Below are 15919 nucleotides of genomic sequence, written 5' to 3' on the forward strand. Positions count from 1 at the left end.
GTCTAGTCATAGTCTAGTCATAGTCTAGTCATAGTCTAGTCATAGTCTAGTCATAGTCTAGTCATAGTCTAGTCATAGTCTAGTCATAGTCTAGTCATAGTCTAGTCATAGTCTAGTCATAGTCTAGTCATAGTCTAGTCATAGTCTAGTCATAGTCTAGTCATAGTCTAGTCATAGTCTAGTCATAGTCTAGTCATAGTCTAGTCATAGTCTAGTCATAGTCTAGTCATAGTCTAGTCATAGTCTAGTCATAGTCTAGTCATAGTCTAGTCATAGTCTAGTCATAGTCTAGTCATAGTCTAGTCATAGTCTAGTCATAGTCTAGTCATAGTCTAGTCATAGTCTAGTCATAGTCTAGTCATAGTCTAGTCATAGTCTAGTCATAGTCTAGTCATAGTCTAGTCATAGTCTAGTCATAGTCTAGTCATAGTCTAGTCATAGTCTAGTCATAGTCTAGTCATAGTCTAGTCATAGTCTAGTCATAGTCTAGTCATAGTCTAGTCATAGTCTAGTCATAGTCTAGTCATAGTCTAGTCATAGTCTAGTCATAGTCTAGTCATAGTCTAGTCATAGTCTAGTCATAGTCTAGTCATAGTCTAGTCATAGTCTAGTCATAGTCTAGTCATAGTCTAGTCATAGTCTAGTCATAGTCTAGTCATAGTCTAGTCATAGTCTAGTCATAGTCTAGTCATAGTCTAGTCATAGTCTAGTCATAGTCTAGTCATAGTCTAGTCATAGTCTAGTCATAGTCTAGTCATAGTCTAGTCATAGTCTAGTCATAGTCTAGTCATAGTCTAGTCTAGTCGTCATAGTCTAGTCATAGTCTAGTCATAGTCTAGTCATAGTCTAGTCATAGTCTAGTCATAGTCTAGTCATAGTCTAGTCATAGTCTAGTCATAGTCTAGTCATAGTCTAGTCATAGTCTAGTCATAGTCTAGTCATAGTCTAGTCATAGTCTAGTCATAGTCTAGTCATAGTCTAGTCATAGTCTAGTCATAGTCTAGTCATAGTCTAGTCATAGTCTAGTCATAGTCTAGTCATAGTCTAGTCATAGTCTAGTCATAGTCTAGTCATAGTCTAGTCATAGTCTAGTCATAGTCTAGTCATAGTCTAGTCATAGTCTAGTCATAGTCTAGTCATAGTCTAGTCATAGTCTAGTCAAAGTCTAGTCATAGTCTATAGTCAAGTCTATAGTCTAGTCTATAGTCTAGCCTATAGACTAGACTATAGGCCTATATAGACTAGCCTATAGTCTAGTCTATAGTCTAGCCTATAGTCTAGTCTATAGTCTAGTCTATAGTCTAGTCTATAGTCTAGTCTATAGTCTAGTCTATAGTCTAGTCATAGTCTAGTCATAGCCTAGTCAAAGTCATTATACTTGTTTCTTACAAAAAAAACTATTTTTTCGGGCATACCTAATCCTACACCGATATTTTCCATTTGATTTCGAACTCCTATATATTCATTATAAGATAACCATAAAAAAATAAAATTTTATTTAACACAATAATTTTTGCGCTCCACTGTATATTTGCATAAAATTGAACAACGAACAGAACAAAGCAAAGTTAAACATGAAAAAACTTAGATTTAATATCCAAATATAATTTGTTTCTCTTTTATATAATTTTTTAATAATTTCTGATATTTTAGAGGCCAGGTTTAGAACTTAAAAAAAAAATGAAATATTGATAAGAACTTTGCTGCAATATGTATATTTTTCAGACTTGCTTTAGAAGCACTAATACTTTGTTATTCTTTAATTAAAAAATCCCACGTTTTCTATTTTCTTGTATTTAAAAAGAGAGACATGTCAAAAGTTTTTTTTCTAGCAGAAAAATAATACAAAATTTGATAAAGCAAAAAAATTGAGAAATTATCTTAGAATAACAATAACCCAAAAACAAAAATAATAAAACTACAACTAAACTAGTCGTGCGTTGCTAACGGTTAGATACAGATTTTTTTTTTTTAATACGAGTTCATTACAAACGTGTAAAGGGTTAAATTAAAGAAAAAAATTATCTGTTTTTAAAAACAAAAATTATCTTAAAAACGCAAAAATTAAAAAAAATAAAAGTAAAATGTCATTTAAAGTGTTTAAAAAATTCAAAAAAAAAATAGTACAAGATAAGCTGATATTAATAATATTACTATCACAAAATAACTAAATACTATAAATAAAAAATATGTTTTTTTCTTTAAAATTTGTTTTAATTGAAAGCCTCAAAGTTATTGTGGTAGAATTCAAAATATTGAAACCTCAAGTCAACATGGACATTTTTAAACAAAACCCCATTTCATAATCTAAATAATCAAAATTTTATATTAGAATAAAATGCTCGAGTTTTTTACAAAATGTCATTTATTTTTAATTGTTTTTTTTTTTTTAATATGGGTTTTGTGGCATTTCTAAAAATGTAGTATACAACCTTTTCTCATAAATTTTGAAAAACCTCAGACCAAATTCCGTATTTTAAAGCATGTTCCAAAGAAAAGTAAAATTTAACATTAAAAATTTATAAAAAATGTGGTGGCCATTTTATATATTACATGGTTAGTATTTGGTAATAATTTTTTTGTAGTATTTATTTCCTAAATTAGGGTTTTTTTTTATAAAATTTTGAAAATATTTCAGGAAAAAACCGAATTTTCAATCGCTAAGTAAAAAATTATTTCTTATTAGTCTGACGTAATTAATAGTAAGAATATGGCCTTTAAAAGTGCAAAATTTCGTAGTTAACAAGATACATATTTTCGTTTAAAGTTGATAAAATTAAGTTCCTTAAAGCTCCCTTCACACGAGCACATAAGTAATATAAGATCTGTCAAAATTTTGTGTAGAAGAGAACGAATGGGATCGTCTAAACGCAATATGTAACGAAATCATCACACATTGAGGGAAAACGCGGATGGAAAATTTGACCGTCCTTCCTTAGAAATTTCCACAGTTCTCTGAAAACTATTCAAATTCCTCTCCCTTAATTGTATCAACAAAATTTATATTTTTCGTATAAACTGCTTGACTGACATAACGAGCTCAAAAATAGTTTTGTTTTTACCCGGTAATTGGAGATTTAACTCATTAATAAACTCAAGAAAGCTAAACTAAATAGAAAAATTGGATTTTTTTCAAAAATGAACTCACTTGGTTTCTAAGACTAAATAGCCTTTGAAGACACCGACCTTTTGAAAACCATCTGACTTCAGTATACAATGACAAATCCCCGTATTCTGCATTGAGATCGGCTAGAAATTCCTTGAATGTTCTATGTCTTAATGCATTATGACCACCCCGAATTTTATTAATAATTTTAACAGAAATGTTCATTGCATTCATAACATTCAGGTTTTTCGTGAATAAAGCCTGCTGATGAATGATGCAATGAAATGTAAAAATATCAAAATTATTTTTTTTTAAATGTCCTATTAAACCCTCATTAAATCCTACCAGTGCAAACCGAACATAATTTATTTTTATCAGCAAATGAAAAAATTTCTTCATTTACTGTATCAAACAACACTTTTCCTTTAACATGTCCATGATATGAAACTAGTTTTACCATTTCTTCATGGGTGTCAAAGTTGTCGTTAACAGTTTTATCAACTGAGCAGTGTCATTAATATCAGTGCTTTCATCTAAACATATAGAAAAGAATTTGCAATTTAAAATTCTATTCTTAATATTTGAATAAATGAACTCACTGATATTTTCAGTCCGTCGAGAAATTGTCCAAGAAGAAAGGGGAATGTCATTAATAATTATCCGAACTTCAGTTGCCTTTTCCCCAAGGCACCCTAGTACCTCATTGCTTACCTCCTTATAAAATTCACCATCCTCGAAAGAACGACAATGTTTTGCAAGGTAAGAAGCAACAATGTACGAGGCTTTCCTCTTCAAATCACGTTCTGGTGATTATTCCATTTTTGATTCTTCGGAATCCATAATCATTTTTTCAAAGAAAACTTTTTTTAAATTTAAAATCAGACATTTTCTTTCGTCTCCAGCAATATTTGCATATTCGCTGTGAAACAAAAGAAAATGTCTCTTCAAATTACCAAACCTTATATAAAATGGTACGTTGGCATACCAAACATTCAGGTTTACCAAAAAAATTTTCGGCAAACAAAAAACTGATCTTCATAGTTGCTATCAAACATTTCTCTATGTGTACCTGAAAAAACTTTAAAAATAGCACAACACTTGCATGAAGTCTCAAGCGAGAATGATTTCTTTTCATTGTTTTGTTACGTAGAGCTCTTAAGCTGGAGGTCCACACTACGCGTCTTCGCGGCAAAGCATTTCGTGCTTTTCATACATTCTTTGCATCCTACGCATCAAGTTACATGCTACGCTTCTTAAGCGTCAAATTTTTGCTTTATTTACAAAGAACTTCGCGTTTTTTAAAAGTTTTTTTGTTTATATTTTCACAATTTAACTCGTTTTAGTTATTAAAATTAATAAATACACATTAAAAATAGAATATAAATTGTCAAAATCAGCTGACATATTCGTGCGCCGCTTATGACGCTTACAAAAGTAGAAAGTAGATCTACTTTAAGCATTCTACGCGTCAAGGCATCCTATGTTTTTGTGCTTGTAACTTCAAGCACACAACAACATTGATTCAACTTTTTTGACAGCCGCGTAGAATGCGAAGAAGCGTAGTACGCGTGGTGTGGACCTCCAGCTTTAAGGTGGCTCTTCGCGTATGTCAGTTTTATACCAATCGTGTAAACACAAAAAATATAAATCATACGACTTTTATTCTCTTTTATGTCTTACGGATGGAATTTCATTTTACTTTTTCATTAGACTTGTCGTACGTAAAGTGTGTTCGTCTGAAGGTACCTTAAGTGATTCGCAGTGTATTTAAAATTGTACATTGGTGTACCATTGTAGTTTTGTAAGTAAATACTTACATACATATATATAATGTTATATGTAAGACATTATAAGACTCCTTCTAGGTAATGCAGACGGTATATTGTCATTGAAAAGTAAATTGTTGTCATTACCATGTTTTGCTGGATTGTGATAACACCTTATTTCTATCTTTCTAAGCTTAATCCTCAAGACCTTATGTTTTCAATCATAAGAAATATTTGTAAAAAAATGTTGAAATTATTTTCATAATGACTGATTCATCGTCGTTTAGCCCAAACCATTAAAGCTAGAATCAGAAATTTTTGGTACTAGGTTTCTTTGGCATTGTATAGATCCACTAAGATATGATTTTTGAAACTGGAACGTTCAGGGGATGAAATGGGTAAAAAGGGGTTAAAATTGGTTTATTTCAGAAATTTGCTGTTGGTGCGTGATGTTTTTGATCCAAAATGATCCAAAAAAATTATATTTGTTACTTATACATAATTGGCCATCACGTAGTGGTATGACAAAAGTTTCGCCAAATTTAGTTATATCCCTAATTTACATTAAACAAAATTATTTTCAAAGTGGATAATTTTAATCAATTATATTATAGACCTTTACGTTCATCTTGAAGACCAACCATGAGAGATCAAAGATCATTAGTTTTTTACGAATATCTCACTTTTTATATGTAGTACGCATTTTTAGAAGAAAATCTAACAATTAGTTGAAACGATAACTTCGTCCCCATTGTGCGGTATATAACAAGACTTTTTTACTTTTAACCTTATAAATAATAAAACGACCTTAAATCTAAATAACTTCTCAGTAAAAATATTTTGTGTAAAAACAATCAATAAGTTAACAAAATAAAATTTCTCTTTTTGCAACAATTAAATTTAAACATGACCCCAAAATAAATAAAAACAACATGATAAATAAAACCATTATCATCATCATCAACAAAAGGTATTAAATCGATAAATGTTTTTGCTGAATGAAATTTTGCCGTCTAAAACTGATGAATGAAGATGAAAATGTACATCAAACGAATAGAGAAAATTTACAATTTCAACAACAACAACAAAATAAAGATATTAATTAACCGCAAAAGTCTGCATGAAAATGTCTATAACTTGTGTCTGTGTGTGTGAGTTTTACTTTAAAATACGAAACGCAAAACATCATCAATAGACATCAATGACAATACAAATCAGGGTTGATAGAAAATTTAGCGGGTTAAAGGGAACTACAAAGCTTTAAGATTTAAATCTGCATAGTGGGGCTATTGTTTTCAAAAAGCCCTTAAATTTTTCATATTTAAATACAAGCATATTATGTCAATTAAATTTTTATTAGTTTTTTACGGTTCAGACTTGGTTTTCAAAGTTGCTGGGTATTTGAAATTTGGGATTATGATATTATCCCTTTTAATTAAAAAAATTAACGATTTGAAATCGGAAAATATGTATATTTTCTATATTTTATGTAGGTATTCTTAATCCTTATAGGGATGGAAATGCAATGTCCGCTTGTCTATATAAGTTAGTTGACGTCAATTTCCTGAAGATTTCAGATTTCTTTAGGATCTAAAACTTATAGGTACCACACATGTTATTTTCCTATATTTTTGGATATTTTAAATGGTAGGTAGGATTGGTAATACGTATTGCCCTTCATTTGATGTTCATAGAGCCTAGGACAAGATCTACATATGTATGTATGTATGCTTAGACGTTTCACTGATTTCTTTATTAACCTAAAATTAATAAGTTTGTTACAAAACTTTCCAACACTTTACCCACGGCTTTTGTAGTTTTAACAAAAATCTATGAATTTCCTACAAGTATTTAAAAACATTCACAAACACAGCAGACTCATATAAAAATCCTTGAATTTTAAAAATCACAAACCCTAGTAACATGTGATTATATTTTACAAATATAATGTCACTGAAGGCAATAATTTAATGACTTTAAAAGAAGTAGAAAAAAATCTAAAAAAAGAAGGTTATTAAAAAACGTTAATGGAATTCTATACAGAAACTCATAAACTTAAAAAAGAGGTACCTACATAAAAAAGCACATTGTAAACGAAAAATTCAAAAAAAGAAGTTGAACAAATAGTAAAACCAACTGTTTAACACATGAAAAAAATATCACAAAAAAACTCAAACAAGAAATCAGATAAAAATCTTTTAACTGTAAACAGCAACAAAAAATACAACAAACATGCACACGCCCCATTAACCATTTAAGCTGAAAAAAAAAGAAACAAAAGCAAAGCATTATTAGCAACAACAATTCAATTCACAACACTGCACAAAGCAACAAAAAACCACACATTCAACCATACTCTTGCATACTCCACAAAAAAATAAATTTTAAACAAAAGCCAAAGAACGTTAGCCAATCAGAATAGAGCACCATTTATATCACAAAAAAACATGCAAACAAACATGAAGTATTTTATGTAGCTTTGTTTTTGTAATCGTTAAAAATGAAATTTTCTGATTGGTGGTAAGTGAGTGTGTGTTGCAGAGTGTAGTGTTAATATTGAGATTCGCGGTGTTTGATAAACGTGCCTCTTTGTTATACGATTGTTGTTGTTTTGGAGGGGAAAGGGGGAAGAGAGGGGAAGAAGGGAAGAGGAAGGGTGGGAAAAGGAAGGGCGAGGGGAAGGGGAACGAACGCGAAACGGAATCGAACGAACGAACGACGAACGAAACGAACGAAACGAACGAACGAACGAACGAACGAACGAACGAACGAACGAACTAACGAACGAACGAACGAACGAACGAACGAACGAACGAACGAACGAACGAACGAACGAAGAACGAACGAAAGAACGAACGAACTAACAACGAACGAACGAACGAACGAACGTAACGAACGAAAGAACGAACGAACGAACGAACGAACGAACGAAACGAACGAACGAACGAACGAACGAACGAACGAACGAACGAACGAAACGAACGAACGAACGAACGAACGAAACGAACGAACGAACGAACGAACGAAACGAACAACGAACGAAAAACGAACGAACGAACGAACGAACGAACAACGAACGAAAACGAACGAACGAACGAACGAACGAAAAACGAACGAACAACGAACGAACGAACGAACGAACGAACGAAACGAACGAAAAGAACGAACAAAGAACGAACGAACGAACTAACGAACGAACGAAAACGAACGAACGAACTAAACGAACGAACAACGAACGAACGAACAACGAACGAACGAACGAACGAACGAAAACGAAAACGAAACGAACGAACGAACGAACGAACTAACTAACTAACGAACAACTAACGAACTAAACGAACGAACTAACTAACTAACTAACTAACGAACTAAAAACTAACTAACTAACAACTAACGAACTAACTAACGAACTAACTAACTAACTAACTAACTAACGAACTAACTAACTAACGAACTAACGAACTAACTAACTAACTAACTACTAACTAACTAACTAACTAACTAACTAACTAACTAACTAACTAACTAAACTAACTAACTAACTAACTAACTAACTAAAGGCGACCGAAATTTCGATTGATATATATATACTTTTGCTCTAGATCTTGCAATGAGGCCTTTTGGAATGTGTAAAATTGAAAATTTATAAAATTTATATTGTATATCCTCTTGTCCATTTAAGCCAGGATTACAAGGTTTGTCAAATTGTGTTGTATCACAAAATTAGCTATGTGGTTTCAATATCCAAATACAAATTCTAAAGATTCGAATTCAGGCCAACTAAAAACATTAGAAAAGTATACTCTTGGTCTCAAAGTAAAACCTTTGTTGGCCTGAAATTAATTAGATATGCGGCTAAAACTGCATTTGTATGTACATACCTATGTATGTATGTATTTTTGAAAATTCAGAACAAGAAGTCTAATAATTCCTATAGGGTTTTCCCATTTAACTAAGATTTTAATTGTGAGAAAAAACAAATTCTATTGATTAATTAACCGTTATTTGCATATTACCACTAAGAGAATTATAAAATAAATAATAATTTAAGAGAGAGCCACAAAATTCTAAGAGCGAGAGTTAAAACACAGGGATTAAGTAAAATAATTTTATTCATTTTGTTTTTGTTATTTTTTTTTTTTTTTTTTTTTTTGTTCATTCTTTAACACACAAAATTCTTATCAACAGAAAAGTTTAGCTATTTGTTGTTTTTGTAGGCAATAGCAACAATTGTGTATCTGTGAGTACGAAACAAACGAATGTATTTCAAATTTACTTGCTGCTGTGTTGTAGGTGTGTGTGTGTAAATGTTTGGATTTCAGTTTTTTTTTGCACTCTGAGCTCCTCAGTACGTTTCAGAGTTTGTTGTTTAATGGTTAAACCGATGCTGGTGGCCAGGTTAAGTGCCAGTAACACTTTGATAAAGCGCGCGTGAGCACTTGTTTTTTAAAACGAGTTAATTTTTTTTATAAAAAAAATTTAAAGAAAATTTTATAAAAAACCGGAAACCGGAAATTATAAATTAAGAGCAAATTTTAACAATTTTCAAAAATTGTGATAATAATCAAATTGTATAAAAAAAACGTACAAAAACGGAAGTGTAGTGTTTTTTATAAAAAAAAGTTTTTTTAATTGTTTAAAAATATACAAAAAAGAATTTTAAAGAAAATTTTAAGTTTAAAATAAATTTTTAAAAAATAAAATTTTATACATTGATTGCAAAAATATATTAACAAAAAATTAAGTTTTGTTATAAAATTACTATTAAATTTTTTGTTAAAAACAAAAGAAATCAATTCAAAACAAATTAACCAAAAAAGAAAATAAACAACAAAAATCACAACAACAAATTGTTGACATACAACAACGTGTGTGCATGAATGAATGGATTCTCCCGAAAATTGAACCGGTCTGTGTTGAGTTTTAAAACAAAAACGAAAACCAAGTTTAATATTCACCTAATTTCTGCGAACTCATTAAAATACGCGCTAAGCTTCGCACAATCTCAAACATACACACACGCACACTCATGTGTAAAGTATGTTTAAAAATTTAAAAAAAAGTGTTCGATTTTAACGTTTATTTAAAACACAACAAAAAATTAATAAACAAAAAATACTTTATAAACGCAACAACAACGTGGTTTAAATTTTAAAACTATAAGCAGCGGACTTTTGTACCGTCAAAACATAAATGAGTCATTAAAACTAAAAACAAAAATTTCTCATAATAGTTTGTTCAAAAAAAGATTTAATATTTAAAAAACAACTTGGCTAAGAACCTTCTACCCCAAAAACCATTAACATTTATCTTAAGGACTAAAAAATAAAAACCGTCAAAATAGCTCCCAACAATTTCTTAACACAGCGAATGCATTTAACCTCCAGTACCGTTAATACTCATCAATACTCCGGTTCATCTTTAAATCCAGCAGGAAATCTATTAAATTCTTCTTTATTGGGTGGTAGCATCACAGCTACTGGTGCTACCACCACTTTAGCAGCAACTGCCTCCTCTAGTAATTGTCACTCATCGAACGGTTCACCTTCAACAACAACAACAACACCATCATCCGTATATTTATCGCCGGCCTCTTTGCCCTCATTAACAACAACTGCCACCGCCAATATGGTGATTTCTTCGTTACCTCCTGCTTCTTCAGTGCACCATCATCATCATCACTTACATTCACATCCTACGCACCATCAGCATCATCATACCACACACTCCCACTCTGCCTCACATCCGCCACAACATTGGAATACCGAGGTAGGGAGTATGGCGTCCGATACTATAGTGGCCAGTAGTTCGGCGAGTATTGGTAGTAATTCGCCAAATGGTGGTGCTAGTAATGGTACAGTGAATAGTAATAATAGTACAAATAATAACAATAACAACAATAGCAGTAGTGGCAACAATAATAGTAGTAGTGGTGGTAATAATAATAACAACAATAATGTTATACACCAGGATTTGGCTTGGCTAGAACGTTCAGTTTTACAAGCCCAACAACAGTTTCCAAATGAATTGGGTAAGTAGTTCGGCAATATCTAAACTTAATACAACATCAAAAAAATCCAACCCTACTCTAGGTGGTGAAATTTTTGGCTAATAGAGATCATTTTGAGAAAATTCCATCCGCTTCTATATCGCTGACGGTCCTAGTTATGTCCGCCCATCTGTCTGTCCGGTTAATTTTTTTAGATTGAAAATTGTTAAAAGTTTCAGACTATTCTGAACTTTAAAAGTTCATCAACCAATATTTCCATGTTTTAAAAATGGAATTAACAACACTAGTAGTGAGTGATCCGTCGCCTAGTTTCAAAAGAGTGAAAACACATTTATTTTTTGCACATAAAACATTAATTTTGTGTTATTTTTTATTACTGTACCGGCTTCTAAAAGAAAGCAGGCCGTCGCTTTCGTAAAAAAATTGTTGGTCGCATTACAAAAAGTTTATTTCTTTTAATATTTTTTTAATTTGAGTGCTATTTCACAAAGGAATTATAACTTTTTCTGAAACTAAGATAATTATTCTCTAATTTTATTTGGAACAAGTATATTAATATCTTTAGGTAGGTAGGTAGGTCGATAGGAGGATGTATACTACATCACATCCGAAGAAATACACCTAGGCCACTATCGAGCCTGTTGTGCGCTCCTTATCATGAAAAAAAGAAAAAAAAACTGAAAGAATTATTTTTCAGTGTTCAGAAACTCAGTTTCCTGAACGTAATTCCTAAGAATCTTCCAATCAGTGTTAGTCAGGAATGTTATTTCCGGAATAACATCACTTCCAAGATACTTGGATCTAACTTCGACGAATGCCTGGCAGTGGCAAAGAAAGTGCTCCAGAGTTTCACTGTCCTCTCCACATGCTCTACATTCGTCTGAAACCGCACGTCCAATTTTGCATAGATGTAGTCCTGTGTGTCCACTCAGAATACGTACCATCATACTAACTTCAGACTTGCTCATTTTGAGGAGATTTTTCGTCTTGCTCTCATCGGGGTCACCCCATAGGATCTTCGTGGTTCTACCCACTGTTTCATTATTCCAAGAGGGCTTATGGAATTCTCTCACCCATATTTTTAGTTCAGCTTTTGTTGCGTCGAATGGTTTTGCGTTTGTCAGGTTAACTGCCTCGAGCTCCCTTCCCTTTAATATCTTTAAAAAGATATATTTTTACTTTAAGTTGTCCAATCTGTATGCCATCTAAGTAATGCCTTATCAAACTCAAATAAAAACCTTTCCAACCAGGACTTCAAATCTTAAAAGCTAAAATTTCCTTCTTGTTGAGACAGTAATTTTATAAAAAACTAATCAGCTTTTACTTCTTTAAAATTTTAATATAATGATCTTTGTAACTTTTGAAAGAAATATTAGATATTTTGAAATTTAGACTAGACTATAGACTAGACTATAGACTAGACTATAGACTAGACTATAGACTAGACTATAGACTAGACTATAGACTAGACTATAGACTAGACTATAGACTAGACTATAGACTAGACTATAGACTAGACTATAGACTAGACTATAGACTAGACTATAGACTAGACTATAGACTAGACTATAGACTAGACTATAGACTAGACTATAGACTGGACTATAGACTAGACTATAGACTAGACTATAGACTAGACTATAGACTAGACTATAGACTAGACTATAGACTAGACTATAGACTAGACTATAGACTAGACTATAGACTAGACTATAAACAAGACTATAAACTAGACTATAGACTAGACTATAGACTAGACTATAGACTAGACTATAGACTAGACTTTAGACTAGACTATATACTAGACTATAGACTAGACTACACAGAAAAAAATATGCACATTTTTTTTCTTAACAATCGTTTGCTTAAATTTAATTTCGATTTTTATAAAAATTTTTATTTGGTTTTATAACGAATTTGTTTGATTTTCACGCAGAAGGAAAATATTTTCTAACAAACACTTTATTGAAATAAATTTAATTTTCAGTAAATATTTTTACTGGTTCAATAAATGTTTTTGTTTGAGTTTTATTTATATGTCAGCATATGGAATATAACAATAAAACTAGTTTTGGAATGTACTAAAATGAATTGATATAATTCTTACTTGGTTTATAACATTTAATGTATAAGTGTTTCAGTTTTCACAGTACAAATAATAGTTTCTAGAATGTGAAATAAATTTGTTGTAAGTATATAAGTACTTTTTTCTACAAATTTTAATTTTATAGAATTAGTAAAATTTTTGTTAAAATTCAATATATATTTTTTAACAAAATTTTTATAGATTCAATAAGGAATTTTGTGTATTATTATTGCCAAAATACAATTAATAATTTATCTGTTTCAGATAAAATAATTCCTTGAATTTCAGTACAAATACAAATAATTTGCGTTATTGTTTAAGTAAAATAATTGTTTGGAAATGTTGCGAATATTTATTAATGTTTTTCGTAAATAGTATATTATTTTAATAAGAAAAATCCTGAAATTTTTTCAATAAAGAATTTACGAATTTGAGTACTTGATTTTACGAATTTCGTGATAGGTCCAATTTTAGTTAAAAAAATACTTGGCTTTATGAATTTTTTGTTTGATTTTGAATTTCATTTTTTTCTGTGTATAGACTAGACTGTAGACTAGACTATAGACTAGACTGTAGACTAGACTATAGCCTACACTATAGACTAGACTATAGCCTACACTATAGACTAAACTATAAACAAGACTATAGACTAGGCTATAGACCAGATTGGTCCATAGACTAGACAGTCTACACCCTCCCTATGGACTGCACAATAGGGTAATCTATAAACTAGACACTAGTATTTTGTCTAGTCTATAGAGTAGTTAGACATTAGAGTAGAGTATTGACTGGTCTATAGATTAGAATAGATTATATTATCCCAAAGGCAAATTCATAGAGTAGTCTATAAACTTAATAATATAATAGTCTATAGACTAGACTCTAAAGACAAGATTCAAAGACTAGTCCCTAGACTAATTTGTAGACCAGACCATAGAAAATTTATTAGACTCGTCCAAAGTCTAGTAAAATGTACTTTAAAACTCTATTCAAAATTGCACTTAAAAGACCCTTAAAATTATTTGCAATTGGATAAAAAAATAATCCTGATATTTTTAAATTTATATCTTTTCTATTTTCATTTGCTTTATTCGCAAATATAGTAGTTTAATCAGCGCCTCAAATTCGAAACTCACATAAAGGACTTAAAAAGTAACACTCCTTAAATAACTGTCCCATAAAAATTCCCCGTCTATTGAACATTTCATTCATTCCATTATTTCTTTTAAACCTGCTCCTTCAATAAGTAAGTAATCAAAACTTTAAAAAATAAAATCCTGTTTTTTTAAACAATACTTTTAATATGATATTCTTTTAACATGTTCGTACACTTTCAATCATGCTCATTTCAGTGACTTGTAATTAAAAACCAACGCATGCCAAAAAATCTCAATCAAAGTCAATCTTAAATAAACTCAATAAGGTTTCTCTTCACAAACTAAAAAAAAGAAACATGAAAAAATCCTTTCACACACTATGTCTATGTACAAAACAAAAAAGGATACAACTTTCATTCAAAAATTAGTGTCAAGTTAATAAATATTAAATTAAGTATTGAAGTTGAAGCTAACGTATCAATGTCAACACATTTAAATCATTGGAGTGTAAAATTATGATCGTAATGATCGACAAGAGGGCAATATAATGACAAGTATGAAGCAGAAAGTTTTGAAAGTGTCTATAAAAATGATGAGGTTCGCTTTTGAGAGCAGACGTTATTAAAACTCGTAACAAATAGTAGTTAGTTCGCATAAATAATGTACAAAATTAGCATAAATAGGATAAAATTAAGTGATCTCTTCATTTTGACGATCGCTTTGTGTTTATCCTGCTGGAAACTAAGAAGTATTGAAGAAAATCTTATGTATTTGGATTAAATTTGTTATTAATTTCATTTATTTTCCCTTCCTCTCTTTACAGTACGCACCAGTAATCCCTATTTCCTCTGTTCGGCCCTACCCACCCATTGGCGTTCCAATAAAACCCTGCCGATTGCCTTTAAAGTAGTGGCCCTGGTGGATGTGGGAGACGGCACGAATGTGTATATCAGGGCCGGAAATGATGAAAACTACTGTGCCGAATTGCGTAATGAGAAGACAACCATGAAAGATCAAGTGGCTAAATTTAATGATCTTAGATTTGTGGGACGTAGCGGTAGAGGTAAGTTGTTAATTTGAAATTTTTACAAAAGAAAAAGAGATGAATGAATTTTTTTGGTTCATACTTGTTCTCAAGTAAATATTTTGCATATTGATCTTCACGTCATTTGTAAGTTTTCTTTTGTTTTCGGGGGGAAATTGTTCACTTCAGAAGTTCACTCACAGAAGTCGTCACATTAACCCTGCTTGTTTATGGCCTTAGGTCAGCATGCAATCATGGCCAATGTTCACAGAAAAGAAAAAAACAAACCAAGTCGTTGCCAAGCTTAAGTTCAATGCTTCCTTAAAATGTATTTTATTTTGTGAATTTTAAATGAATGATCATTTTAGTAGAGTTCAGGCATGGAAACTTGAAATTTTAAAATAGTATTAATTTTAACCAGAAAGTTAGGGAAGTCAGTCTACTTATGGACGAGTCCATTTACTAGTCTACGAATTAGTCTACTGTCTAGTCTATTATCAATTCTATGGATTATACTTTGGACTGGTATATTGTCTAGTCTATGGATTAGTTAATCGGTTTGTTTATTAGCTAGTTGTACTTAGTACTTTCTAGCCTAGTTGATTAGAAATTACTTTACTGTTTTTTTCTCCTGGTCCATTAACTAGACTATGGATTAGTCTACTGACTTGTTTATGGATTAGTCTTGTGGAATCGCCTAGTGACAGCTTTACTTATTGGCGAGTCCACTAATTAGTCTACAGATAAGTCTACTATCTAGCCTATTATCTAGTCTATGAGCTATGCTTTGGACTAGCCTATTATCTAGTCTATGAACTATGCTTTGGACT

The 15919-nt window shown here is 31.1% G+C and overlaps 1 protein-coding gene across 2 annotated transcripts in view; it reads left to right on the top strand.

Moving 5' to 3' along the window:
• Positions 1-9646: 9646 nt before the first annotated feature.
• Positions 9647-15919, top strand: part of LOC119606004 (protein lozenge) — a 33139-nt gene continuing 26866 nt past the window's right edge. For both annotated transcript variants that reach the window (XM_037959363.1, XM_037959365.1), the window contains exons 1-2: positions 9647-10903; positions 14889-15128. In XM_037959363.1, the coding sequence (XP_037815291.1) occupies positions 10243-10903; positions 14889-15128 (901 nt within the window). In that variant the 5' untranslated portion in view covers positions 9647-10242. The remainder of the gene's footprint in view (positions 10904-14888; positions 15129-15919) is intronic.

Source organism: Lucilia sericata, unplaced genomic scaffold (genome assembly GCF_015586225.1).
Source record: "Lucilia sericata isolate MDLA Ls3-8-SP2 unplaced genomic scaffold, ASM1558622v1 Contig000544F_arrow, whole genome shotgun sequence".
In the NCBI taxonomy this organism is placed as follows: Eukaryota; Metazoa; Arthropoda; class Insecta; order Diptera; family Calliphoridae; genus Lucilia; species Lucilia sericata.